Here is a 26,814-nt window from a genome sequence, read left to right on the forward strand (position 1 = left end):
TAGGGGAGAGGAGCGTGCACCCCCCGTTAGTTGGTATAAAACATCGCCGAGGTGTTGTCCATGAGGACTAAGACGCACATGCCTGCTACGTGGGTTTTGAAAGCGTGGCATGCCAGTCGTATTGCTCTCAGCTCTCTGACATTGATGAGCGGAGCAAGGTCCACCTGAGACCAGAGGCCTTGAGTCCTGAGGTCCCCTAGATGAGCTCCCCAGCCCAGATCCGAGGCATCTGTCACCAATGAGAGAGAGGGCTGAGGGCTGGCAAAAGGCACTCCCACACAAGCCATTCACAGGTCGAGTCACCATATGGGGGAATCCAACACCAGGCAGGGCAGGGTTATGATGCTGTCCAGAGCGTCTCAGGCAGGCCGATACACCAACGCCAGCCAAAACTGGAGCGAGCGCAGTCTGAGCCTGGCGTGCTGTACCACGCAGGTGCATGCAGCCATGTGTCCCAGCAGCTTTAGGCAGTTCCTTGCTGTGGTCGTGGGGAACTTTCTAAGGCCCTGTATGATGTCCCCCAGTGAGTGAAACCTGGCTTCCAGGAGATATGCCCTGGCTTGAGTCAAGTCTAAGACTGCACCTATAAACTCTATACTCTGCACCAGGGACAGAGTAGATTTGGCCTCATTTAGGAGGAGACCCAATTTGAGGAAGGTCCTTCTTATGAATTCGACCTGACCCTGCAGCCCCTGATCAGCCAGTTGTCGAGGTAAGGAAAAACCTGTATCTGGTGCTTGCACAGGAATGCCGCAAAGACTGCCATGCACTTTGTGAATACTCGGGGCGCTGTCAACAGTCCGAACGGGAGGACGGCAAACTGATAGCAGACATTGCTCACCACGAATCTGAGGTAGCGTCTGTGACATGGGACTATTGTGATGTGAAAATATGAGTTGAGGGCGGTGTAACCAGTCTCCCGGATCCAATGAGGGGATAATGGAGGTTAGTGAGACCATGCGAAACTTGAGATTCTTTACAAACTTGTTGAGCTGCAGCAGGTCCAAGATGGGTCTGAGGCCCCCCTTGGCCTTCAGTATTAGGAAATACCGGGAGTAACCCCCCCTGCCCCATAGCTCCTCAGGAACCTCCTCCACTGCCCCCACCGAGAGGAGGGACTGCACTTCTTGAATTAGAAGTTGCTTGTGAGGGGGTCTCTGAAGAGGGACGGGAAAGGGGGGGGGCACAGAATTGGATGGAATATTCCCTCTCTACCGTGCGGAGCACCCAACGGTCTGAAGTAATTTGGGACTAGGCATGGTAGAAAGGGGATAGACGGGATGAGAGGGTAAGAGAGGAAGGATCCAGAGTTCGTTCTGGTGAGCTGTCTTCGACTGAACCTTCAAAAGGGTGGTCTAGGCCCAGGCGGAGGTTTGGTCTGGCCAGAGTTTTGCCCAGAGGAGGGATGTTGCCTCCTTCTACCACTCCTGTTTCGCCTACGCAGAACGTCTTGGCGGTTCTGCGGCTGGTAAGGCCAAGGGGCAGGCTGAGGCCTAAAATGCCTGTGCTGGGTAGCTGGCGTGAGGAGCCCCAGTGAGCGCAGAGTAGCCCTAGAGTCCTTCAGACTGTGAAGTCTCTTATCTGTTTTTTCAGAGAAATGGGAGGATCCCTCGAAGGGGAGGTTCTGTATGGTCTGCTGGACCTCGTGGGGCAGTCCAGAGACCTGTAGCCAGGAGCCTCGCCTCACCACCACCTCTGTGGCCAGCATGCGCGAGGCTGCATCCGCCGCGTCCAGAGTCGCTTGCAGAGTGGCCCGGAAAACCAATTTCCACTCCTCCACGAGTGTGGAGACCTCCACCCACGAGTCCTGAGGCAGGAGCTCTGCGAATTTAGCCATTGCTGAGCAGGTGTTATGTCCGTAGCGGTTCACAATGGCTTGCTGGTTGGCTATGCGGAGCTGCAGGCCCCTGGTCGAATAGACCTTTTGGCCAAATAGGTCCAGCTTCTTGGCATCCCTGTTTTTAGGGGTGGAGCCTTGGAACCCCTGGCACTCTCTCTGATTGGCCGCATCTACCACCAAAGAGTCTGGGGGAGGGTGGGTGTAAAGGTGTTTGTACCCCTTAGATGGTACGAAGTAGCACTGCTCGGTTTTCTTGGCCGTAGGGGCCAGAGAAGCGGGGGTCTGCTATAGATTTTTGGATGAGTCAACTACTATTTTTATCAATGGCAGAGCAAATCTGGATGGGCCGGAGGGAGCAAGGATGTCCACAACCGGGTCAAAATCCTCCTCCACCTCCTCGGCCTGTATCCCCAGGCCTTGAGCAGTCCGTCAATAGCTGCTGGAGAACTCGGTTGTCCTCGAGAGCTGGGGCCGTCAATGTCCCTGCGACCGCTTCATCCAGCGAGGACAAGGATGAGAGGATGGGTAGCAGGCCCTGTTCGCTACCCTTGGCCCCTCTGGGTCCCTCAGCACATGGTGATGGGGTTTTGGCACTGCAGCTGGTGCCGGAGCTGACAAATCCAGCGGTACTGAGCCCGACAATGCCAGCGGGGTTGAAGTTGGAGCCCCTGGCAGTACCGTTGTCTGAAGAGATGGTGCCAGAGCTGGCTGTGCTAGTGGTGCCGCTCCCTCGGACGATGGTGCCGCTGGCGGTGGTGCCAGTGCTATCTGTGGCATGAAAGATGCCGAAGACACCGACGCAGTCCTGGATTGCAGACCACTGACTTTGCCCTGGCTCTGATGGTAAGCCCTGGGTGTCCAGAAGGGCCATTGAGCAGATGGCTGCCACTGTTGCTGCCGGGTATGGTGGTTGACTCCGTCGAGACCAGGACCTCCTGCTCCGCAATCTGCTGGAGTGATAAGAGTCTGCCTCTGACTCTGAGGTCTCCGAGTTGGAGGACCATGGAGTAGCAGTACCCTAGGTCGCCGGCAAGTGGTGTCGTGAAGCCGGGGAATGGTGCGGCCCCTCTGTCTGCACGGGCGGTGCCTGGGGTGGTGGTGATGGAGACTGGTAGGCCTTTGTGGCAGGCTTGCCCCTGGAGTGGAATGGGGGGCGCACGGTCACTGGCGACTTGTTCCTCTTCTGTGGGGATGACGGCACCAGGAGGTGCATCAGGTCTGTGGCTGCCTCCAGCGTTGACGGTAGTTGTATGTCCCCTTGGTGGTCTGGGGACCAAGGACAGTTTGGACTCATCTGGACCCCAGCCGGGGCAGGAGTCTACGAGACCCTAGGCAGAAGGAAGGAGAGGGCAGTCTGTCCTGATACACGCGTGTACACTGCAGACTCCTTAGGTTTCGAGAGGGGCAATCGACCCCTCACAGGCATTCTCTTCTTTACTGGCACGGGGATGGGGTGCGGTGCCGTGCTGAGGCCGACTTCTTATGGGCCGAGCCGTGGTGGTGCTGAGGGGCCTTAGTTGGGACCATTTTGTGCACCGTTGGTGCCAGAGCACTGTGCACCAATGAGGACATGCTTGGTGCAGATTCAGTGGGTCCCGGGTCAGAGTGTGGCCTCAATGTCGCCTCCATCAACAGAAGTTTTAGTCTTTGTTCCTGGTCTTTGAGGGTTCTGGGATGGAAACCCTTGCAGATACGGCACTTCTTCTGGTGACTCTCACCAAGGCACTGCAAGCAGGAAGAGTGAGGATCACTCTTGGGCATAAACTTGACACAGGCCTCACAGAGCTTAAACCCTGGAAACCCGGGCATACCCCAAGGAGGGGGAACCTTGTGGGGAGGGGGGCCCAAACCAACTAACTATAACTATAAGGAACAACTATTTACTAACTGAGAAACTATATACATGATATGCTATCAGACACTGCTAGAGCACTTGCTGCGGGAGCGAGCGAAGTTCCAGCTAGCTGTCACCAGCGGTAAGAAGGAACTGAAGGAGTGGAGGATCGGCAGGGCCCTATATTGGGGGTGCCCAGGCCAACCCTCTGGACACTGCTAAGGGAAAAATTTTCCGGCTGCTGTGCACATGGCACGCACACACCTGGTTGGAATGGACATGAACAATCACTCGAAGAAGAACACAATAAGGATGCAGATCATCTGAGCAGAGATTCCTCACAGATGCACAAATGGTTTCTAAAGGACTCAGTGATTCAGAACATTTTCTGTCTTTTGGGGATTTTGGACAGATCTGTTCGGCACTAGATTCAGTATGAAATGTCCCCATTTTTATCAAGAGCAGGCTCAGACAATCTATCAGTGATAGATGCATTCATCCTAGATTGAGGAATGGGTCTGATGTATTTATTTATCCCATTCACTCTAATCCTCAAAGTTCTAATGAAAATAAAACAAGATTCAGCCAGCGTGATTTTAGTTGTTCCTGCATGGCCAAGGCAACAATGGTACACCGAGTTGCTCCATTTATCCAACGTCAAATACAAGACGCTCTGTTTTCTACAGACTTACTGTCCCAACAGAGGGAAGGACATTCCATGCAGATCTTCAATTGTTACTTCTATTGGCTTGGGCAACAGGACTTTGACAGATTTAGAAAGACCTTGCTCCTCAAAGGAGCATCCAGTTCTTATTAATGCTCAGAAATCATCGACCAGAAAAAGTTACAATTTTAAACGAAAAAGATTTGTTATATGGCCAATCTGGTAGAAATCTTGACCAGTTACAGTTCCTATACAATTCGTTTTAGAATATGTGTTACACTTATAAGCAATGGGGTTGTCTCTCTCCCCCATTAAAGTCCATTTAGCAGCAATAGCAGCATTCCATACTGATATTACGGGAAAAATCTATTTTCTCGCACAAGCTGGTGAAACACTTCTTAAAAGGTTTACTGACTCTTTATCTCTCAGTACAGGGCCTGCTCCCTCCATGGAATTTGAATTTAGTTCTATTACAGCTTATGTCTTCCCCTTTTGAAACTGTAGCAAGCTGCTCCTTCATTTATCTCTGAAAACAGGCTTTGCAATAGCAATCACTTCTGCTTGAAGAATTAATGAGTAACATGCACTGACAGAGGACCCTCCCCCCATACTACTCTTTATAAAGATAACGTGGTTCTTAGACCATACCCCAAATTCCTTCCTAAAACGATTTCAGAGTTTCTTGTAAATCAAAGTATTAATTTACCTGTATTTTCCTCAAACTTCCACACAAGTAATGGGGAATATAGATTACATCCTTTAGATGCAAAGAGATCACTCTCGTATTACCTGGACAGAACTAAGAATGTAAGGTCTTCTCTTAAGCTGTTTATTTTGTATATCGGCACCTCTAAGGGTCATTTCAGCGCAGTATCTCTTTAGACGGATCGGACGGTGTATTGGGGAACACTGTAGAGAAGCTTCACTCTCTTCTCCTGTTCCTTGTAGAGCCCATTCTCCTAGAGTGGCTGCTGTATCTATAGCAGTCATTAAATATATCCCCCTCATTGAGATATGCTGGGCTGCTACATGAAGTCCAATTCACACTTTTACAAGATATTATGCATAGTATCTGCCATCCAGGTCTGAAGCACTGCTTGGCAGAGTGGTGCTTCAGTCATTGTTTAATTAGGACTCTACTCCCTCTTTCCACTGTATGATACTACTTGGCAAACCATCCCAAAAGTGGGAATATACTTGAAAAAAGAATACACATTTTGTTAATAATTATTTTCTCTTTTTCTTTCAATTATAGCTAGAAAAAAAGAAAAGGAAAAACCCTCATGAACATGATTTATTTTACTGAGACAATTTCTACAACTGTCTGAATGCTTTATTAGTTTTTGATTACCATGTGCCCGAAGCAGAGCTTCTGCAGTAAACAGTGGGGCTTGAAGCATGTCTGCAGATTCCACTATCAGCATATCCTTTAGCCTTCGCAAATCCTGAAGTCTTAGTCCCTCATATGGCTTTGAAAAGGAAAAGAAAAAGACAGGTTAGCTCTTCAGAAGTAGAGATTTTCCAGTGAACCAATAATTTTGCATTACACTGGCAACAACAATTTAAACATTTCTACTACCTAACAGTTATCTCAAACCGCAGATGGAGGAACTACCCTCTTGATAGGTAAGTTGGGGAAGAATTCTTTTGTTTGACTCATGACTGTGAAGATTGACAACTATATCAAATTATATGAAGACACTGTAATCTGGTGATGTTCATTTATAGTGCATCAATTTTACATATTTCAAAGCCAAAAGAAGATATATCTACAGTTCTCTGATATTTCTAGAGTTCAGTCATTGAGATGGTCTAATTCTATGTCAAATGATTAAAAAAAAGAAAAAAGACTCTAAATTACTAGGTTTGCATGGAACCCAGCTGGTGATATGGTTGAAGACAGGAAATTCAAATAATTCTTATTGGAAAAGTTAACTCATTAGGTAGCCACTAGAATTCTGGAGCCGTTCAAAATCTACTTCTGAGGGATGAATAAGAAAAGAATGCCAGATCCAGGATTATCTGAAGCAAGATATTGCTTGGCCTGGCAAAAATGCAAACACAGGTAGCAGCTGGATGACTTTTTACTGACCTCATATGTGCTGAGGGCCATTGCCTTGGCATTATCCTGGGGGCAGGAATGCTGAAGACTTGGACAGAAAGGGAAGGTATAATTGGCTGGCGTCATACTGCAGGCCACATGAGGCAGCATGCACCTAGTCAGAAGTGGGAATGGAGGTAATTGATTGGTTGAGTGGTCTGAGCATACAGCTATATGTGGCTGATCCATCGCAAATACAGAAGTTCAACTGTGCAGTTTGGGCAGCAGTGGCCCCGGACATGACCACCTTAAACGGGGAGAACCAGTTTCAATCCCCCTGCTTGTTTCAGGGTGCCATCTTCTCTTCTAGTGTTAGCAACAGGGTTAGGTGGAAAGGCAAAAAGGCAGCAACTCTGAGGTCACACTCCAGCTCCTATGGCCAAGATATGAGAGCTGCATCCTTACTCCTTAAAAATAACACAGGAAAAAATAAAGTCTATACTAAGTCTTATACTCCCATGCAGACACCATTGAGGAGAGAAGCAAGGGACTGAGAAAATGATATACTGGCCTTTTAAATAGTTTTTTTTATAATTCACATTTACACTACAGTAAATAAGAGTCCATCTCACACACTGGACATCCACAATAAACTCTCAAAAATACATCTAATAAACTAACTCCAGTATTTATCCACAAGCAGTAGGATCCATCAGCAACATAAACTAGCATCAATTGATGGGAGAGCCTGCTCTCCTTTCTGGTACTAGCCAATTCCCCAGACTAGTGTGAACAGAAGAAGTGGACTCAGAGCCCTGCCTCTTCTTTGTCCTCTTTTGGAAAGCATGATGAAAGTGGTTCCTGCATTTCCTTATGTAGGCTGCACAAACTGGGGAGAGTTTCCTTGTGCCTTCCTGTTGGTGCACACCTATGGTGCGACTAAGAACATTCTGAACCTTAATGGTCCCTGCTAAAATAAATCTGGGTCATTTGCTTGACAGCATTCTAGAATTTGATTGACCTATTAAATTTCTTACAAAAAAGATAACTTATGAAAACATGTCAAATAGACAGGGATACAAACAGTTGGGTGCTCAAGTGATTACATTTGCACAGATATGCTCTAAAAAATTGGGACAATGACTAAACCCTCTGGACTTTATCTGAACTGTAGTTTGAATTATCACTGAAAGAATATAAATTAGCTTCATCAGCATGACAACCACCACCTTTTAAAGACAGAATCTATAAGGGAAAGATATTTCTTGATATCTGCAACATAGATGTATATTCAAGGAACTAACATTTCAATCTGAAGTGCACAATAGCGCTAAGTTATGTTTAATTGGTTGTTTCTATGTTGACCGCTGGTACTTATCTCGTTTGAGTAGTAAGTGTTATACTATCTCAGTTGGAATGTTCCACACAAGCCCCAGAAAGGATTTTTAGATTCTCTGGTTTTAAGAATTTTAAGTTGCTCTTTAAAGCAATATGGGAAATATTCCTTACGATGGTGTTTTAAAAATAAATATATTTTGTTCACAAAATAATATATTAATCCATAAAAAAACATTAAGGAGACAAAGTTAAGCAGTCAGAAGTCTGGAAATGGTAATGGTAATGTTGTGCACACAGAAAATTTTAAATATTCCCTCTTTGGCAAGATAATATGTTCTTTAATTATATGTACACATACTGTTTCTCAATGTAATTCAAAAACTGTTTTCTATGACCTCAGATGTATGTGTAGTTCATATCTGAATAACTCATATAGGCCCAGATCCAAAGCATATTGAAGTCAATGGAAAGACTCCCATGATTATAATGAACTTTGGATCAAACCTTAAGTGCACAGAAGAACTTCAACTCATTCCATCTGCAGAAGCCCTTAGATTATAATTGAGGTCTGTACTGAAAAACTTGCACTTTGTGTTTAACAAAGGGTACGTCTACAGTAAGAAATTAATTCGAACTTATTTTATGCAAATGTTCAGAAGCAATTTTATACATTCGGTGTTGTGTGTCCCCACTAAAGCGCGTGAATTCGGTGGAGTGCATCCACAGTACCGAGGCTAGCATCGAATGTCTGAGCGGTGCACTGCGGTAGCTATCCCACAGTCTCTGCCGCCCATTGGAATTGTGGGTTAAACTCCCAGTGCATGATGGGGCAAAAACATTCTCGTGGGTGTTTCTGGGTGGTGCCGTCACTTGCTCCTCCTTCCATGAAAGCTACGGCAGACGCCAAACTACCAGCAGACGGTGCAGCACAGTGTACCGCCTGTCTCCTGGTACTATGAATCCACCTCACATGTTCTCTCGTCTATCTACTCTTTCATCTAACCATTTCCTGTCATTTTTCAGCCATCGTGAACAGAGCCGCACAGCTTCCGCCGCTTTTTCCATGTTGTCGGTCATGGGCTCCCGTGGAAGCTACAGAAGGCAATAATTCCCCACCGTTTTTCGGCCATCGTGAACAGAGCCGCACAGCTTCCGCCGCAAACTCTGCTCTCCCACTCTTGCAGCTCTAATGAGCTTCCCGACTCTGTGAAAGCTACAGAAGACAACCATTTACCGCCTTTTATCGGCCATCTTGAACCAAACAGCTCATTTCGTGCCCTTTTTCCAGGATTACCCGTGCAGGCGCCATAGCGTGGCAAGCATGGAGCTCACTCAGATCTCCGCTGCAGTTTTGACCATTGTAAATACATCGCACATTATCCAGTACTATGTGCAGTACCTGCAAAACTGGGTGAGGAAGTGATGACAACGCAATTATTATACTGATGAGGACATGGACACAGACATTCCTAGAAGCACAGCATGTGGCAATTGGGAGACCATGGTAAAATAGGGCCTGGTTCATGCCGTGAAACGCCGATTCTGGGCCTGGGAAACAAGCACAGACTGGTGGGACCGCATAGTGTTGCAGGTCTGGGATGATTCCCAGTGACTGCAAAACTTTCATATGCGTAGGGCCACTTTCATGGAACTTTGTGACTTGCTGTCCCCTGCCCTGAAGCACAAAGACACCAAAATGAGAGCAGCCCTCACAGTTGAGAAGTGAGTGGCCATAGCACTGTGGAAGCTTGCAATGCCTGACAGCTATAGGTCAGTAGGGAATCAGTTTGGAATGGGCAAATCTACTGTGGGGGCTGCAGTGCTCCAAGTAGCCAATGCAATCATTGACCAGCTGCTATCAAGGGTAGTGACTTTGGGAAATGTAGACCATTGTGAATGGCTTTAATGAACTGGGGTTCCCTAACTGCGGTAGGGCGACAGACGGAACGCATATCCCTATCTTGGCACCGGCACACCGGAGCAGCCAGTACATAAACTGCAAGGGGTACTTTTCCATGGTGCTGCAAGCACTGGTGAATCACAAGGGACATTTCACCGACATCTACGTGGGATGGCCGGGAAAGGTGCATGACGCTCCCATCTTCAGGAACTCTGGTCTGTTTGAACAGCTGCAGGAAGGGACTTACTTCCCAGACCAGAAAATAACCGTTGGGGATGTTGAAATACCTATAGTTATCCTTGGGGACCCAGCCTACCCCTTAATGCCATAGCTCATGAAGCCGTACACAGGCACCCTGGACAGTAGTAAGGAGCAGTTCAACTATAGGCTGAGCAAGTGCAGAATGGTGGTAGAATGTGCTTTTGGACATTTGAAAGTGCACTAGCACAGTTTACTGGCTCAGTTAGATTTCAGCACAATCAATATTCCAATTGTAATTGCTGCTGCTTGTTGTGTGCTCCATAATGATGGGGTGGGAGGTTGAGGCAAATCGCCGGTATCCAATTTCGCACAGCCAGACAACAGGGCAAATAGAAGAGCGCAGCAGGGCGCACTGCGCATCAGAGAAGCTTTGAAAGCCAGTTTCATGACTGGCTAGGGTACGGTGTGACAGTTGTGTTTGTTTCTCTTGAAGTTACCCGCCCCCTAGATATATATGAAAGGAAATAAAGTCTAAATTGTTTAAAAACTTTTCTTTATTATTTGTTGCACAACACAGTGAGAGAAAGCTGAAGGCAGATTGGGGGCGGGAGGAGAGGGGGTTAGGAGGGTAGAGGAGGAGGGAAGGACAAGTCAAGAAACCAAATCAAAAGTTCGCATATGCCAGCTTTCTGCTGCTTGGGTGATCCTCTGGGGTTGAGTGTGTGGGTCCCCGTAGCCTCCTCCCTTGTGTTCTTGGGCACCTGGGTGAGGAGGCTATGGAACTTGGGGAGGATGGAGAGCGGTTATACAGGGGCTGCAGCGGCGGTCTGTGGTCTTGCTGCCTTTCCCGCATTAGATCCACCATACAGCGGAGAATGTCGGTTGGCCCCCCCATGAGCTTGACCATAGTGTTCTGCCTGCTCTCATTGCGCGCGTCCCTCCTCTGTTCGTGTTCCTGTAATGCTTTACGGGACTCCGCAATTGTTTGCCTCCACGCATTCAGCTGGGCCCGATCAGTGCGGGAGGACTGTATGAGCTCGGCGAACATGTCTTCCTGAGTTCGTTTTCTGTGCCTTCTAATCTGGACCAGCCTCTGGGACAGAGTAGATAGGAGCCGCGTTGAAACATTTCATCTGCGGGAGGAGAAAAAGGGAGGGTAATATTTTATAAGATACATTTCAGAGAACAAAGGGGATACTTTGGTATGAGTAAGCCATCACACACAGCCAGGCAACAGAATTCAGCTTGCAGGCAGCCTAGGGGCACGCGGGGTTCTGCTTCTTCTACATTCATTTCAGTGTTTTCAAATTGCTGGGACCTCTTTCCCATAGCAAGCAATGCCTGGTGGGTTTGCCATAAAGGACGGCCTTTGGGATGATCACTTCACACAACACCCCCCACCCCCCAACCACGTGGCTCTGAGCAGGGATGAGACCTTTAAACTATATGCGAACAGCCCAGCGTGGCTGGGTTTCCCCCCCGGCTCCCCACCGCATGGCTCCAATCAGGCTCTCACTCACCAGAAGTACCTTCTCCAGAGTCATGGTCCAGGAGCCTGCACTGGGAGTTGGGAGAGGCTATTGGCTCCAGTGTTAAGCATACTTCCTGGCTGGGGGGGGAACACAGATTCCCCACTTGCCACCTGTGCACTGTCCTCCGCCTCCTCTTCGTCCTCCAATGACTCTTCCTCCTCGATCCATGCAACTCCCCCCTTGCAGGTGTCCACGGACAGTGGTGGGATAGTGGTGCATGCTGCTCACGGTAGAATGTATGGGGCTGTGATCAAGAGCGCCTGTTTGCCTCCCTGGCTTTTTGGTATGCTTGCCTGAGCTCCTTGATTTTTGTACAATACTGCTCTGTGTCCCTGGAGTAGCCTTTTTCCGTCATGGCCCTGGAGACATTAGCATATGTATTTGTGTTCCAACATGCGATGAAATCCAGCACCTCCCGTTCAGACCATGCTGGAGCTCGTCTGCGAATCTAGGACTGCGTGATCTCTTGTGATGGTGGACTCTGCATGGTCGCCTGTGATGGTGGACTGTGCTGACGGTCACCTGTGCTGATGGTGACCAAACAGGAAATGAAATTCAAAAGTTCCCAGGGCTTTTCCTGCCCACCTGGCTAGTGCATCGGAGTTGAGAGTGTCGTCCAGAACGGTCACAAGGGAGCATTCTAGGATAGCTCCCGGAGACCAATAACATTGAATTGCGTCAACAATACCTTTAACCTGGGATTGTGATCTCAATTTAAGCGCTACTCCACTTGCCGAGGTGGAGTACAGAAATCGATTTAAAGAGCCCTTTAAATCGAAAAAGCCTGTTTGGTCACATGGATGGAATCATTTTTTTTCAAATTAACTCAGCTAATTCCGAAATAACAGACTAGTGTTGACCAGGCAAAAGAGATCTCCAGACCTTTAAACTATACTGTAAATTTGGAATGTTCTATGTTCTGTCACTTCTTCAACCCATGGAATAACAGTTTTCCACTATCTTCAAGTCATCTTTCCGTATACTCCTCCTTTTACATACATACATACACACACACACCCCTGAGCATGCACACCTCCCCTTTATTTTACCTCTAACATTCTGAGATAGATACAAAAAGCAAATATACCAATTATTTTATTATCAAATTGCTACTTGAAACTACGTTAAAGTGTTTATTAATATCTTAGCATTTGCACAGAAGTTTTATTTTATCAGTTCATTTAAAATTAAAGTGATTTTTCTATTTTTAATGTACTGTTAAAAATTAAGATAAAAATTCCTTTTTGTGCAATTAAGATGGTAACCAAGTGATGCCAAATTTACTTTATGTAATTATCATCCTTTTTGTAAATTGGGGCTATATATTTTCAAAAATTATATGATACTGCATCTACCACTCACATGCACATATGTAATATGTAGATCTGGAGATATTAAAGTCAGTTGTACTTTCGTCTTCTCTTCCTATTTAAAAATGATATTTCTATCTCCATGTACTAATTATAAGTGGGTTATTTTACGAGTGCAAACACATCTTTCACTTTCTTAAATATAAACACTAAAGTTGTGCTTATAATACTTGCTAAATGGCTTTCAACTGGAACTGAACAGATCCATTCCAAATATAAATTAAATATCTGAAGAAAATGATTGTTTTGTAATTGTGCAATATAAAGCTTTATGTGTCTGGCAGAGAACTAAAACTGTTCTGGATGATCTGCTCTGAATTTCTGCTTATTCCCAGGTGTTCCTTAGCATATACTGAATACATTGCAGCACGGGGTTAAAATGAAAGTGCCTTTTACCTCCTGGGGCTATACTGCAAAGATTAACCTACTTCTATTTTAGGAATAAGAAGTGAACCAGAGAACTATGAATGTGAAACCATCAAAATTGATGCAAAAATAGTTAGTTAAAAAGATTAAATTCCAATGTATATTATTTGGGTTACTGCTAGCCTAACTTCAACTTTAATAAATTTTGAGAGATAAATATTTCTTATATTCTTACACGATACATATAGGCAATGTTTGCTCAAATTCTTTTATTGTGGGTTGTTTTAATTAATGAAATAAAAATGCGAAATTAGAGGCAAGGGAAATCTTTTGGAACTTTCCTCTGACCTGATTTCTATTTAAAAAACCAACACAGACATATCCCATTTTGACACTTTTTGCTTCACCTAACCACAATGATAACAGAACAGACTCTGGTCATAAAGTTGTGTGTCTCGGCGTTTTACACAGAGACATAGTTCTTAAGTTTATACCTTGTTTTGTAAATGTTTAATATTCCTATTCTATATTGTGTTATGTAGGAACATATTTAATTAAAAAACTATTATGACCTTGCATTTGCTATACATTTTTTAATTGCAAACTCAGATTTAATCATTAAAAGGTGCCCTGTTAAAAAGGCAAAATTAAAATGGAAATGTCTCTTCAGAAGAACATGCATTTCAACCAGTACGAATGGAACACAAGATTCTAGAACGAACTCATGTTAAACAATTATTTCTATTAGAAACAGTTACATAGGAAATATTCTTGAGAAAAATATTCAAAGAAAGAAAACACTTGCAAAAGTTGTAGAGTTACTACCGACTCCTGTCTTATTTAAAGGTGGAAAGCTTTTGTTCTGCCCCTCAGCAATTAGAAATGATGCATTCTTGTGACTTTTTTTAAGCTTTGCAAATTGTTTATTTTCTTCATTGCAAATGGTTCAATTCTAAATGTAAGCATTCCTTATAATTCCTTGATGACATATGAATATGAACAATGACATGAATTGGCTACAACCATTTCAAATTCAGATATTGTTACTATAATGCAAGAATACTTAACACTGCCCATGGGGGATGGCAATAGGAACTGGGAATATAACAGTACCTTTCTGCCCTCTGTTAGCTAGCAGCAAGTACTCCCTTGCATTAAAGATGCTGCATAGATCTCAGTGCAGGTCTACTGGACTACATGAATAAGAGTGCTGATTTCGAGTTGTGCTGGGCACAGATAAAATGGCAGGATTGGTTAGGGAGTGCTAAGATATTGTTGTACTCCCAGTTTTATTGCCATCTTCATCCAGGCAGGTTGTGTGGGAAGTGTCACCTTAACACTATAATTCATGGTTTTTCATAGTTTATATTTTGTTTTTTTCTGGAAATGCTAACCTTCTTGTAAGAGATATGCAAAGGGGTTTTAAGTTGGTGAATGGGTTGCTTACGGATCTTCTCACTCACTGAGCCCTTCCTTGAGGAGGCTGAGCCAGAGCCTGAGCAATTTCCCTAAACCTCTGGTCTCAGTGCTGTGCAGTTGTGGCCTGCGCTAAGAAAGCCTGCTTATTCTCAGCTTCCACTCAGAGCTGAGTGCTTGTGGCATGCACTGAGCGAGTCTATTCCTAACCCCCTAATCTAGTTTCAGCACTGTGACCCCATGGCATACACTGAGCATTCCTGTTTTCAGTTACCACTTCACTTCCTGTGCTATGTGCCTGCTTCTGGAACACTTAGAAAATTAAAAGCAGACCATCTGGGGAAAGGATTTTATTTTGGGAATTCTTGGCCAGATGATCCTTAATTTGCAGCCCACAATCTATTCTGGACTCTGATGTGGCATAGCTATTTTCAAGGCAATCTACTTACACACACAATTTTAGAACACTTTGAAAAGAAATATGTAAGGGAGCTGTATCACAGGAATGCTTGGACCAAATAATCCCAATTTTTCACCAGCATCTTTACCCTGGGCTCTCTTGGCAAAGAAATTTCCAGGCCAATCAGGCTCTGCATGTGCATTCTAGAGCATTTTGATAATTAAAAGTAGGTCACGAGTGGGCCTTTATATTAGAACCTCCCGGACTAAATGATCCCACAAAGTCTAACCTGGATCTTGATGTAGCATAGCTATTTCCAAGGCAATCTGCTTATGCAGGTGCATTTTGAAGCATTCTGAAAAATAAAAGCCTGTCATTTCGGAAACCTGACCAAATTACTCAAATTTACCCCACAAACTGTATCCAAGGTCTTCAAACTGGCAATTCCAAGTTGATCTGACTTAGCCTGTGAATTTTAGAGCTCTTTTGAAAAGGTGCCATGAAACTGGCATGGTGTTCTACCCTTGCAGCTTTGGCTGCACTCCTTATCTTCCTCTTGTCAGTGATACACGGAACCACACAATCAACTCATTTTGGAAGAGAAGGGAATGGGGGGTGGGATCATCTTATAAATTCCTTAATCAAGCCACTCCAAGACTGCACTACTACCTCTTACCTGGGTCCCTCTACTGACATTCCAATGTTCAAGCTGATCTGGCTCTGCATGTGCATTTTAGAGCACTTTATTAAAAAGCAGGTCATGACTGGAAGGCAATTTTAAAATGAGAAACCCCTAACCAAAACACATACCTAATTTACTCCAAAAACAAATTTCAATCTAAACTGAATGTACCTACGAATTCTAGATCACTTTTAAAAATGGACATGAAAATTACATGCTTTCCTGCATCTGTACAAGATCTGGTTTACAGCAGTTCAAGGCACAACCCTCTAGAACCAGAAAGAAAAAATTAATATACACCTCTACCCCAATATAACGCTGTCCTTGGGAGCATTATATCGAACTTGCTTTGATCCGCCGGAACGTGCAGCCCCCCCCGGAGCACTGCTTTACCGCGTTATATCCGAATTCGTGTTATATTGGGTCGTGTTATATCGGGGTAGAGGTGTATTTTGAAATATTTCAGTTTGCAGCTGCTTCTTGGTGGTATTCGCTAGTTGAGATGAGGAAATATGCTGTGGATCCTTCTTATATTCCCCCCCTCAATTTGGGACAGAAAATCATAAGAAATTGAAAATTTTAGAAGTTGATTGTTTTTGGACGGCTTTATCTCCCAATTTACTTGACCAAATGACCCCAAATGTGCACCACTAACTCTACCCCTAGCTTTAATATGGCACAGCAATTTTCAATGACAACCTGCATTGCGTATGTAATTCAGAGCTCTCTGAAATACTATGAACAGAAAGCTCTGTTCAATCTTAACTATGGAATCACTACTGCTCTTCTGCAGTGTGCTTAACTTTAAGCATGTGCATAGCGCCACTGAAATCAGTGGATCTAAAAGTGTGCCTAGAATTAAGCTCATGCTTAAGATATTTTTGCCTCTATCACAAAGTGTTGCTACATGTGCAGATTTATAAAACCCATAAAGTACATAATTAAAAGTTTCACTTCACCTCTCTTTTGTCTAACGCAGCATATTCAGCTTCAATGCTTTCAGCTTCAGGATCCCGTGAGAATACCATTTGAGATTCCAGGTTGAGGGCCAAGTCTTTATGGTGCTGCTTCTCAGCACAGTCACAGGGAGTATCTTTATTTTCATTTTCCGCAAATAAGTTTCCACCATGTTTTACCAGAAGCTAAAAGCAAAAATCAAAAGTCAACACCGATCAATTACTGACTCTAAAAGATGTCTAACATTAATAAACAGGGATCAAATATGGACTAGTATGTAAAGTATACAAAAGGAAGCTTGCATATTTGCAAAGGGATTATAGAATACATTCTTTATTAAGAAATAAAGTTAAAACACATGTTACAGAATGATTTCTATTAATTTTGACTGGTACCTGGGCATCAAGTGTGTCTTGGTTAGCCAGCTGTACTGCAGTTTAATTTTTAAATTAACAAGTGATCACATCAGAAAATGGTAAATAAGCCCCACCCCACTTCTTGAAATTTTATAATGCAGCTTTTGTAAAATGCCTGTCACAAATCAAATTCAGAGAAAACTGATTTGCTTTGAAGTGGTGATAAAATGTTGTTTTACCCTTCACACCTGAAGAATGGTAGTATTTATCTTGAAAAATATAAGGAGTGGAAAGAGAATCAAGATTACTTACTCTAGCTCTGCCCTTGCATGAGCTCTCCACCCCTTTACACTCCTCATTGCCTTCCCTCTAAAAGCATCACCAGAACTCAATTTCTTCTCAATGGGAAACAAACCTTACAGTCACCAACTAGATTACCTCCCCTATTAGCCACTTCTTCAGCATGGTGCCAATTTTGGCTATATATCAAAAAATCCACACCTCCATTTACCTTCCTCTGACGCTTTCATGCATGAGGTGGGTAGGGTAGGATCCAGCACTTAAGAGATCCGTGACACAGTTGGAGTGCAGACAATGGGGTGGGTGGGTTCCCAGTACTGGGAGGCAGGTTGCATTGTCATGGACTATCACACATGAGTTACAATATCATTATTTTTCTAAGAGGCACATGTCATCTCAGGACAGCATGCAGAGATAAAGTTTCTTGACACCTTAAATGACTGCTTCTTGGAGCAGCTAGTCCTGGAACCCACAAGAGGAAAGTCAATTCCTGATTTAGTCATAAGTGGAGCACAGGATCTGGTCCAAGAGGTGAATATAGCTGGGCCGCCTGGTAATAGTCACCATAATATAATTAAATTTAACATCCCTAACAGCCAAACCCGGTAACATTTAATTCCAGAAAGGGGGACTATAGAAAAACGAGGAAGTTAGCTCAACAGAAATGAAAAGATACAGTGCCAAAAATGAAATCCCTGCAAGCTGCATGGAAACTATTTAAAGACACTATAATAAAGGCTCAACTTAAATGTACACTCCAAATTAAATAACATAGTAAGAGAACCAAAGAAGTGCCACTGTGGCTAAACAACAAAGTAAAAGAAGCAGCGAGAGACAAAAAGGCATCCTTTAAAAAGTGGAAATTAAATCCCAGTGAGGAAAATAGAAAGGAGCATAAACTCTGGGAAATGAAGTGTAAAAATATAATTAGGAAGCCCAAAAAAGAATGTAAAGATCAGCTGACCAAAGAATAAAAAAGTAATAGCAAAAAAAAAAAAAGTTTAAGTACATAAGAAGCAGGAAGCCTGCTAAACAACCAGTGGGGCCACTGGATGATCAAGATGCTAAAGGAGCACTCAAAGATAAGGCCATTGCGGAGAAACTAAATGAAGGCTTTGCATCCATCTTCACAGCTGAGGATATGAGGGAGATTCCCAAACTGGAGCCATTTTTAGGTGTCAAATCTGAGGAACTGTCCCAGATTAAGATGTCATTAGAGATGGTTCTGGAACAAATTGATAAATTAAACAGCAATAAATCACTAGGACCAGATGGTATTCACCCAAGAGTTCTGAAGGAACTCAAAGGTGAAATTGCAGAACTACTAACTGTGGTTTGCAATCTATTATTTAAATCAGCTTCTGTACCAAATGACCGGAGGATAGCTAATGTGACGCCAATTTTTAAAAAAAGGCTCTAAAGGGATCCTGGCAATTACACTGGTCTACAATTTTTGAGAAGTCGTCTGCTTCAGAGATAAAATGTGCTATTTATTATGTATTTTGATGTGCTGAATTCAAATATGACAATTAAAACAACTGATTGGCTACCGTTTCTAAGATATTTAAGTTTTTACATTTTATGTCTATGTACCGGTATATTGTGTAGATAGTAGAGTTTTAATCATAAATTGTAAACCTAGGTCTTTTCATGTGTTTATGGTTGCTTTACATGATAAACAGGACAGGTGAAATATGTGAAAAATCAGCAAAAGGGTTATATAAATAAAATTTATTATGAAACAAAAGGCAAAAAACTATTATGTACATAGTTTAGTCCTATTCAGTGTCTACTCGGCGCTTCTTGGCTTGTCTCTTGTATTCATTAAATGGAGCATCTCTTGTCACTATCCAGCAATAGTCTGCAAGCATTGATGGGCTCCATTTGCCCTGACAGCGTTTCTCCATTGTTGCAATGTCCTGGTGAAATCGCTCGCCGTGCTCGTCGCTCACTGCTCCGCAGTTCGGTGGAAAAAAATCTAGATGAGAGTGCAAAAAATGTATCTTTAGTGACATGTTGCAACCAAGGCTTTTGTATGCCTTGAGGAGGTTTTCCACCAACAACCTGTAGTTGTCTGCCTTGTTGTTTCTGAGAAAATTTATTGTCACTAACTGGAAGGCTTTCCATGCCGTCTTTTCCTTGTCACGCAGTGCATGGTCAAATACATCATCTCGAAGAAGTTCACGAATCTGAGGACCAACAAAGACACCTTCCTTTATCTTAGCTTCACTTAACCTTGGAAATTTTCCACGGAGGTACTTGAAAGCTGCTTGTGTTTTGTCAATGGCCTTGACAAAGTTCTTCATCAGACCCAGCTTGATGTGTAAGGGTGGTAACAAAATCTTCCTTGATTCAACAAGTGGTGGATGCTGAACACTTTTCCTCCCAGGCTCCAATGACTGTCTGAGTGGCCAATCTTTCTTGATGTAGTGGGAATCTCTTGCACGACTATCCCATTCGCAGAGAAAACAGCAGTACTTTGTGTATCCAGTCTGCAGACCAAGCAAGAGAGCAACAACCTTCAAATCGCCACAAAGCTGCCACTGATGTTGGTCCTAGTTTATGCACCTCAAAAGTTGTTTCATGTTGTCATAGGTTTCCTTCATATGGACTGCATGACCAACTGGAATTGATGGCAAAACATTGCCATTATGCAGTAAAACAACTTTAAGACTCGTCTTCGATGAATCAATGAACAGTCTCCACTCATCGAGATCGTGAACGATGTTGAGGGCTGCCATCACACCATCGATGTTGTTGCAGGCTACAAGATCACCTTCCATGAAGAAGAATGGGACAAGATCCTTTTGACGGTCACGGAACATGGAAACCCTAACATCACCTGCCAGGAGATTCCACTGCTGTAGTCTGGAGCCCAACAGCTCTGCCTTACTCTTGGGTAGTTCCAAATCCCTGACAAGGTCATTCAGTTCACCTTGTGTTATGAGGTGTGGTTCAGAGGAGGAGGATGGGAGAAAATGTGGGTCCTGTGACATTGATGGTTCAGGACCAGAAGTTTCATCCTCTTCCTCATCTGACTCAAGTGAGAATGATTCTGGTGCATCAGGAACCGGCAGTCCTTCTCCGTGGGGTACTGGGCGTATAGCTGATGGAATGTTTGGATAATGCACAGTCCACTTTTTCTTCTTTGACACACCTTTCCCAACTGGAGGCACCATGCAGAAGTAACAATTGCTGGTATGATCTGTTGGCTCTCTCCAAATGATTGGCACTGCAAAAGGCATAGATTTCCTTTTCCTGTTCAACCACTGGCGAAGATTTGTTGCATAAGTGTTGCAGCATATGTGTGGGGCCTACCTCTTCTCCTGATCTCCAATTTTGCAGCCAAAATAAAGGTGATAGGCTTTCTTAACCATAGTGGTTATACTGCGCTTTTGTGATGCAAAAGTCACTTCACCACAAACATAGCAGAAGTTATCTGCACTGTTCACACAAGTACAAGGCATCTCTGCTCACTTTGGCTAAACAGAAAAACTAGAGCCAATCAACAATTTTAAGCATCATTTTCATTCTCAGTGACCCAGAATTAGTAAAGTTTGACTACATTTATTTCAGAAGCATTTTGGCTGTAGAGCAGTGTATTTTAAAAAGGGAAGAAGGAGAATCTGGGGAACTACAGACCGGTCAGCCTCACCTCAGTCCCTGGAAAAATCATGAAGCAGGCCCTCAAGGAATCCATTTTGAAGCACTTGGAGGAGAGGAAGGTGATCAGGAACAGTCAACATGGATTCACCAAGGGCAAGTGATGCTTGACCAACCTGATTGCCTTCTATGATGAGATAACTGTGGGTAGGGGAGGATCAACTCCTCTGCCATGTGGCCGGGGTCCATGGAGCACCCATCGAGATGGCTGAGGTACCTGGTGAAATGTGTGGGGTCCACAGGACACTGTCAGAGCATGTGGTGTCATGTGCATCAGTGAGCATTCTGGAGGTTTCAGTACTGGGTTTGCCATCGAATCCCATTTGGTTTGCTTTTCCCTCCAGCCCGGGAGACTTCGGCGCCAGCCTGGCAGGATCCATGCACGATGTCTCACCCAACCTGGCATGGCGCGGCTCAGGGAGGGAATCCTGAACTTATGCGCAGTCCTCTGAGGGGACCTGCTCTTGTGACTGAGAATGTTTTTTGCTCTCATGCCAGGACTTGTCCTTGTCCTTTGGTATCAACGGTTCTGCACTGTAAGCGGTGCTCAGAGAGGTGCTTGCCGTAAGCATTGGCCTGCTAAACCCAGAGTTGTGAGTTCAATCCTTGAGGGGGCCATTTAGGGATTTAGTCCTGCTAAATGGGGATTGGTCCTGCTTTGAGCAGGGGGTTGGGCTAGATGACCTCTTGAGGTCCCTTCCAACCCTGATATTCTATTCCAAGTCGTGGCTACTGCACAGGGAGTCCTCCTGGGCCGGGATCCAAGTGTGCTTGGGGTCACATAGCCTCTTCCATGAGATGCTTACGGAGATAGAGTTCCCAGGCTTCCCTGGTCCTGGGCACAAAGGACTTTCAGATAACAGCAGCGCACATCTCAGCACAGTGAGCTAAACACTGTGGAATGTCGCTGCTGCTGCAACATTGTCAAGGCTGCTAAGCTATTACAGCTGCTCAGTGCTTCCGTTCTTGGATCTCTGGCATTATCAGCGTGAGCAGAGAGCACAGTCTGCAAATTCAGCAGACCTCAATGTTACTCAAGAAAGACCGCAAGCTCAGTTCAGTGGCAAAGGCACTCAGCCAAGTTTATTGTTGACGAAACATGATACTAGTGTCCTGGCTCCATGGGTAAAGGTACACTAATAAATGTATGCCTGTGACAATGGTACCAGGTCAGCCAGCACACCGGGATGCTGCCCCTTAAGCTGGACATAGGTGCCCCTCCTCTGACTTCTCCTTTTATACACTGATACAAATAAGTTACGTATTACGCTCCTGATGTGGTTAGTTACCAACCCTACACCTTGTACCTGCTAGTTCAAACAAAACATCCTTATCCATTAGCCTGTTGTCCCATCCTTATCTTACAAGAGGTTGGTGTCTTCCTGTACTATCTCTTAAGAATGTGTTTATGTATTTACTTGAGAACCTGGATGTTCTTGTACCATTCTCTCTGGTCAGGAATATGCAGGCCTACTTAGTGAGAACCAAAGGCTGTGAACCAGTTAGTTATGCCTAGGGCTCCAGCAAGGCCTACGTACACCTCGCCCAGACAGTAGAGGTACTACTGGTGCTCATCGGTCACAGAGAAGGAGCGCAGCAGGAGGCACGGTTTTTGAAGCCCAGGATCCTGGGTATAGTCCCTGGCTGGGGTGGAATCCCCAGGCTGGGGAAAGACTAACAACACTTCTAGTATACTAGAACTGCTAAAAACTATGTACCCCTATATAAATGGAGAAATAACTCTCTTAGCGAGCTAAGAGCAAAAGGAACAAGAGATTCTGGACTCAATGCCCCTTACTCTCAAGTGAAGCACTGGAAAACGGGTCCTTGGGCTTCGCAGCTCAAGGCTCTGCTCTCAAGCTCATGCCCGGAGAGCTGCTGCTTGTCAGCTGGGGCCAACATATAGTGGATTTCCCTGGCTCAGATCAGAGTGAGGTCTGATAGCCTTCTGGGTGTTTCCTCAACTAAAGCTGATGAGCTTAACATGTTCGGGGGAAAACGAGTGAAAGATGCTGCACTTCGCAGAAATACGCGTCTTACCCAAACAGTAGATGATGGTGGTCATCTCTCACATGGAAAGAACAATGGCAAGAGACCCAATTCTTGAACTCTGGGCATAGATCCAGACTATGAGCATGACTTCCCAGCAAAGGGAAAAACAAGATATATAAACTATATTATAAAAAAATAACTATGCTAGCCTAAAAACTACTTGTGATATCTATTTACAGACTATAAAAAAGAAGCTGGAGAAATCTGTAGACAGAGGATTCCAACTCAGGCCATGCAGTGGTAACAAGGAACCGGGGAGGCATCAGCCTGCAGTCTCTTATACCTTTGGTCTGGAGTACGAAGATATTGACTGCATATATGCTGGCCAATGGACACAGCTTGTTAAGAATCTCTGGGACTCAGGTGCATGGTGTGCATGCATTCCCACATATAGAGTACATATAGGCACCAGCACTCAAAGAACTGGTGGTATAGACCAACTTTTCTGTGTATTGTTAGATGCTCCCAAGGAGAGGAAACAGAACAGGATTGAGATACCAACCTAGTCATTCGGTCAAATGTGAGAGGAATGTGGGCCCCATACCCAAAGGAAAGAAACAAAGAACTTGGCATTAGTCAGTGTGGGCACAGGGAAAGATCAAAGACCTTTAGAGAGCTAGGCACAGTTACCTCCTCCTCCTATATATTACATGTACGTTTTGTTGTACTGTACAATAATGCTCAAAAATCAGATGGCTGTGAAAATGAGAGCCATGCTGGGGAAGGCAGGCTGGTAGAATTGTGAGTGACTAAAATCCACTGTGGTCAGAGCCCATCAGGCTGTCAGACCAAGGGAGTTGAAAGGAGAGAATAACTGGAGAGCTCACAATCTCTTTCTTTCCATCATATCAAAGATTTACTGCATGTACCAAACTAAGAAAAGACTGAAAGCTGAAACAGGGCTAACAGGCAGTATCTGAATGAAACTGGAATACAATCAGAGACCTAAGCACTATTAAATCACCTGAAGGCACTCAATTAAGTGGAATTACTAGTCCAATTACACAGCAGACATTGCCATTTAGAATCAGGTTTAAATTGATTCCTTTGCAGACTTCCCACTTAAGCAGAATTCCCAGTAAAGGCTTGGTCTACACTACATACTTACTTTGGTATAACTATGTCACTCAGAGGTGTGAAAAATCCACATCTCTGAGTGATGGTTATATTGACCTTAACCCCGGATAGACAGTGCTATGACACAAGGAAGTATTTTTTCATTCAACGCACTGTCAACTTCTGGAACTCCTTGCCAGAGGGTGCTGTGAAGGCCAATACTATAACAGGGTTCAAAAGGGAGCTAGATAGATTCATGGAAGATAGGTCCATCAATGGCTATTAGCAGGAATGGTGTCCCTAAACTCTGTTTGCCAGAAGCTGGGATTGGGTGACAGGGCATGGGTCACTTGATGATAACCGGTCTGTTCATTCCCTTTGAGGCACCTGCCATTGGCCACTGTCAGAGGACAAGATACTGCACTTGATGGACCTTTGCTCTGACCCAGTATTGCCGTTCTTATGTAACATAGCTACTGCATCTCATGGAGGTGGTGTTATTAAGCCAATGGGAGAGCTCTCTCCTGTTGGCATAGAGCATTTTCGCCAGATGTGCTACAGCTGTAGTGTAGACCTGTCTTAAGAGTGCCCAGAATAAGTGGCAGATACTGTATAGAATTTTCACATACATTAGAATTTGTTCTCATTGGTAAACTGTAGTTATGCTAACACAGAGAGTAGAGTTCATTCTTCAATCAGCAGGTGGACACTATGGGCTACACATGTATAAGGTATTCTTGAGGCAGGGGGTGAGTAGTTAAAACTCCTCCAGTCACAGCTGTTTTCCCATATTGAGCAGGGTAAACAAGCTTCTAAAATTTGGCTCAGGTAGCTATTTATTCCATTTTTCTCTTTACATATTTCTCTAGCATTAAATTACTTTAATTATTATTAATAACTAGTATGGTTCTTCCTCACACTATATGGTTTATCTTATAAAGTTAATTTAATAAGTATATGTAGTTTGATTTTCCTTTGATCTCTTCTCAGTTTGTGTGGCTACCTGATAGTTTACTGTTCTGTTCTTTCAGATTTACAAATGTAGCATTCTAAATAGACTTTTCCCAATCTTTGTAATTCTTAAGTTTGTATTAAAAATGTTTTCTTTGTGTAATAGCCTTGTTGAATACATATATAAATACCACAATATAACCACAAATCTGTATATTTATATCTGTTTTTTTACCTCTACACAGGTTTTCATCCCTGAGGCAGCAGCATAATGCAAAGGTGTATTTTTTTTGTTATCAACTGCATCAATAGCTGCTCTTTCATATTCTCCTTGGTCAAGCTTTGCTCCTTTCCATTTTAGGATCATTTGCAGACAATCTGCTCTTCTGATGTCATCTTCAGAGGGTCGTGCCAAGCGAGGATGGAGAGCTCCCTCAGCTATCATAATTTGCGGTCCCATACACAGCAAGTGCATAGATGTCTCATTGTGCACATTTCGTTTATTTGGGTTTCCATCTCTAACAAAAAGAAAAGTCCTACATGGAAAAATGAAGAAAAATAATCAGTATATAATGTAATTTATTATTTTGATACAGTAAGTTAAAGCAGAGAAGTTCCATTATGGCTGCTACTCTCTTCTAGCCAAGATTTTGATTTATCTAATTCAGTGATAAATTAAAAATATTTCACAGGTGTGAACAGCTGGTTATGATCGTAGTCTCTTGAGTTGTGCTGCTAAAATATGGAAGTAAAATTTAAAATATTATTAATCGCTCATTTGTGTGGTTCTCCTGGGTTGCTTTAATTACCCCCTTTATTCTCTTCCAAAGCCCCGAAATTGCTTTGATCTTCCTTTCCATGGAAGAAGGCTGGATGTAACTCACTCCAGAGTTCATGGATCCTGCTCTGAATGCTGACTTGTAGTAGTTCATTCAAGAGAAAGTTGAGGGGTGTTTCTTCCCTCCAGGCACAATTACTCCCAACCCTTGTCTATTACCCTTGGAAGTGAGTAACTGTCAAAATCGGCCATAAACTCTAATCTCAGAGTAGCAGTAAACTACAGCATCACCAAAACACCCCTGGATAGTGTATTTTACTCACAATGCAAGAAAAAAAAATCTTCTGTGCAATAAATACAACTGATACACGAAGAAACAAGATTCAGAAATACATATTAAAATTCATATCTTAGCAGAATTTGTAAATATTCTGACATGGATCACTTCTATTTATCGACTTATTGTTTTAATACTGATATAACTCATGATTTGCAAAGGCATGCTGATAGTTACAGGCAGACTTTTCCACCTTTAAAATGTAGTCAGTGTTTTTTATCAAAATTTCTTCTTATTTTTTCCCCCACCAGGCACTAACTCATTCAAGACAAAGGTACCAATGATTTTCTTTCTTTAAAGTATTTCATAAGTATTTTAAAATTAAGATAGTTTTTTTTTCTACTAGCAGTGCAAGAATGGAGAAAAGTTTCTTCCACAATATGTAAAGTTTTACAATCAGAGGTCTCAGTAATGAGCCCCTCCCTGCTCCAAGGAATGAGTTGCTTAAGTAGGAGCAGCAAGTCTGGTACTCCCTCTCCCAAGGAAATGAGTGGGAAGGGGATAGAGTCAGGAGTGGGCAGAGCCTGGTTTCTGTCCTGCCCCCAATGCAAAAATCTCATGCCCCAGAGCCAGTCCAGATGGGGAAAGTAATCTGCACCAGTGAAAAGGTGCAGCTTTCTTCTCCTCTGAGGCTATGGGAAAGCAACAGATTGTGATTCCTGGAGTCACAATCTGGTTCCTGCCCAGCTTTACATTGCCCCTTACACAGGCAGGATTATAAAATTACAATCCAGTTTTGAGAGAAGAGAATTAGGGCACATTACACCAGTACAATGGGGT

General features: G+C 43.8%; 1 protein-coding gene across 6 annotated transcripts in view; it reads right to left on the reverse strand.

The window, feature by feature from the left end:
• The window catches only part of ANKIB1 (ankyrin repeat and IBR domain containing 1), a 168,335-nt gene that overhangs the window by 62,395 nt on the left and 79,126 nt on the right, over nucleotides 1-26,814 (reverse strand). For 5 of the 6 annotated variants that reach the window (XM_045003430.1, XM_045003432.1, XM_045003433.1 and 2 more), the window contains exons 3-5: nucleotides 25,155-25,455; nucleotides 16,544-16,726; nucleotides 5,690-5,807 (exon numbers count right to left, since the gene is read on the reverse strand). In XM_045003430.1, coding sequence (XP_044859365.1) covers nucleotides 5,690-5,807; nucleotides 16,544-16,726; nucleotides 25,155-25,455 — 602 coding nt within the window. Of the gene's footprint in view, nucleotides 1-5,689; nucleotides 5,808-6,430; nucleotides 6,555-16,543; nucleotides 16,727-25,154; nucleotides 25,456-26,814 lie in introns of those variants that run through there. The other variant, XM_045003435.1, reaches the window with a different exon arrangement.

Source organism: Mauremys mutica, chromosome 2, assembly GCF_020497125.1.
Source record: "Mauremys mutica isolate MM-2020 ecotype Southern chromosome 2, ASM2049712v1, whole genome shotgun sequence".
Taxonomy (NCBI): Eukaryota; Metazoa; Chordata; order Testudines; family Geoemydidae; genus Mauremys; species Mauremys mutica.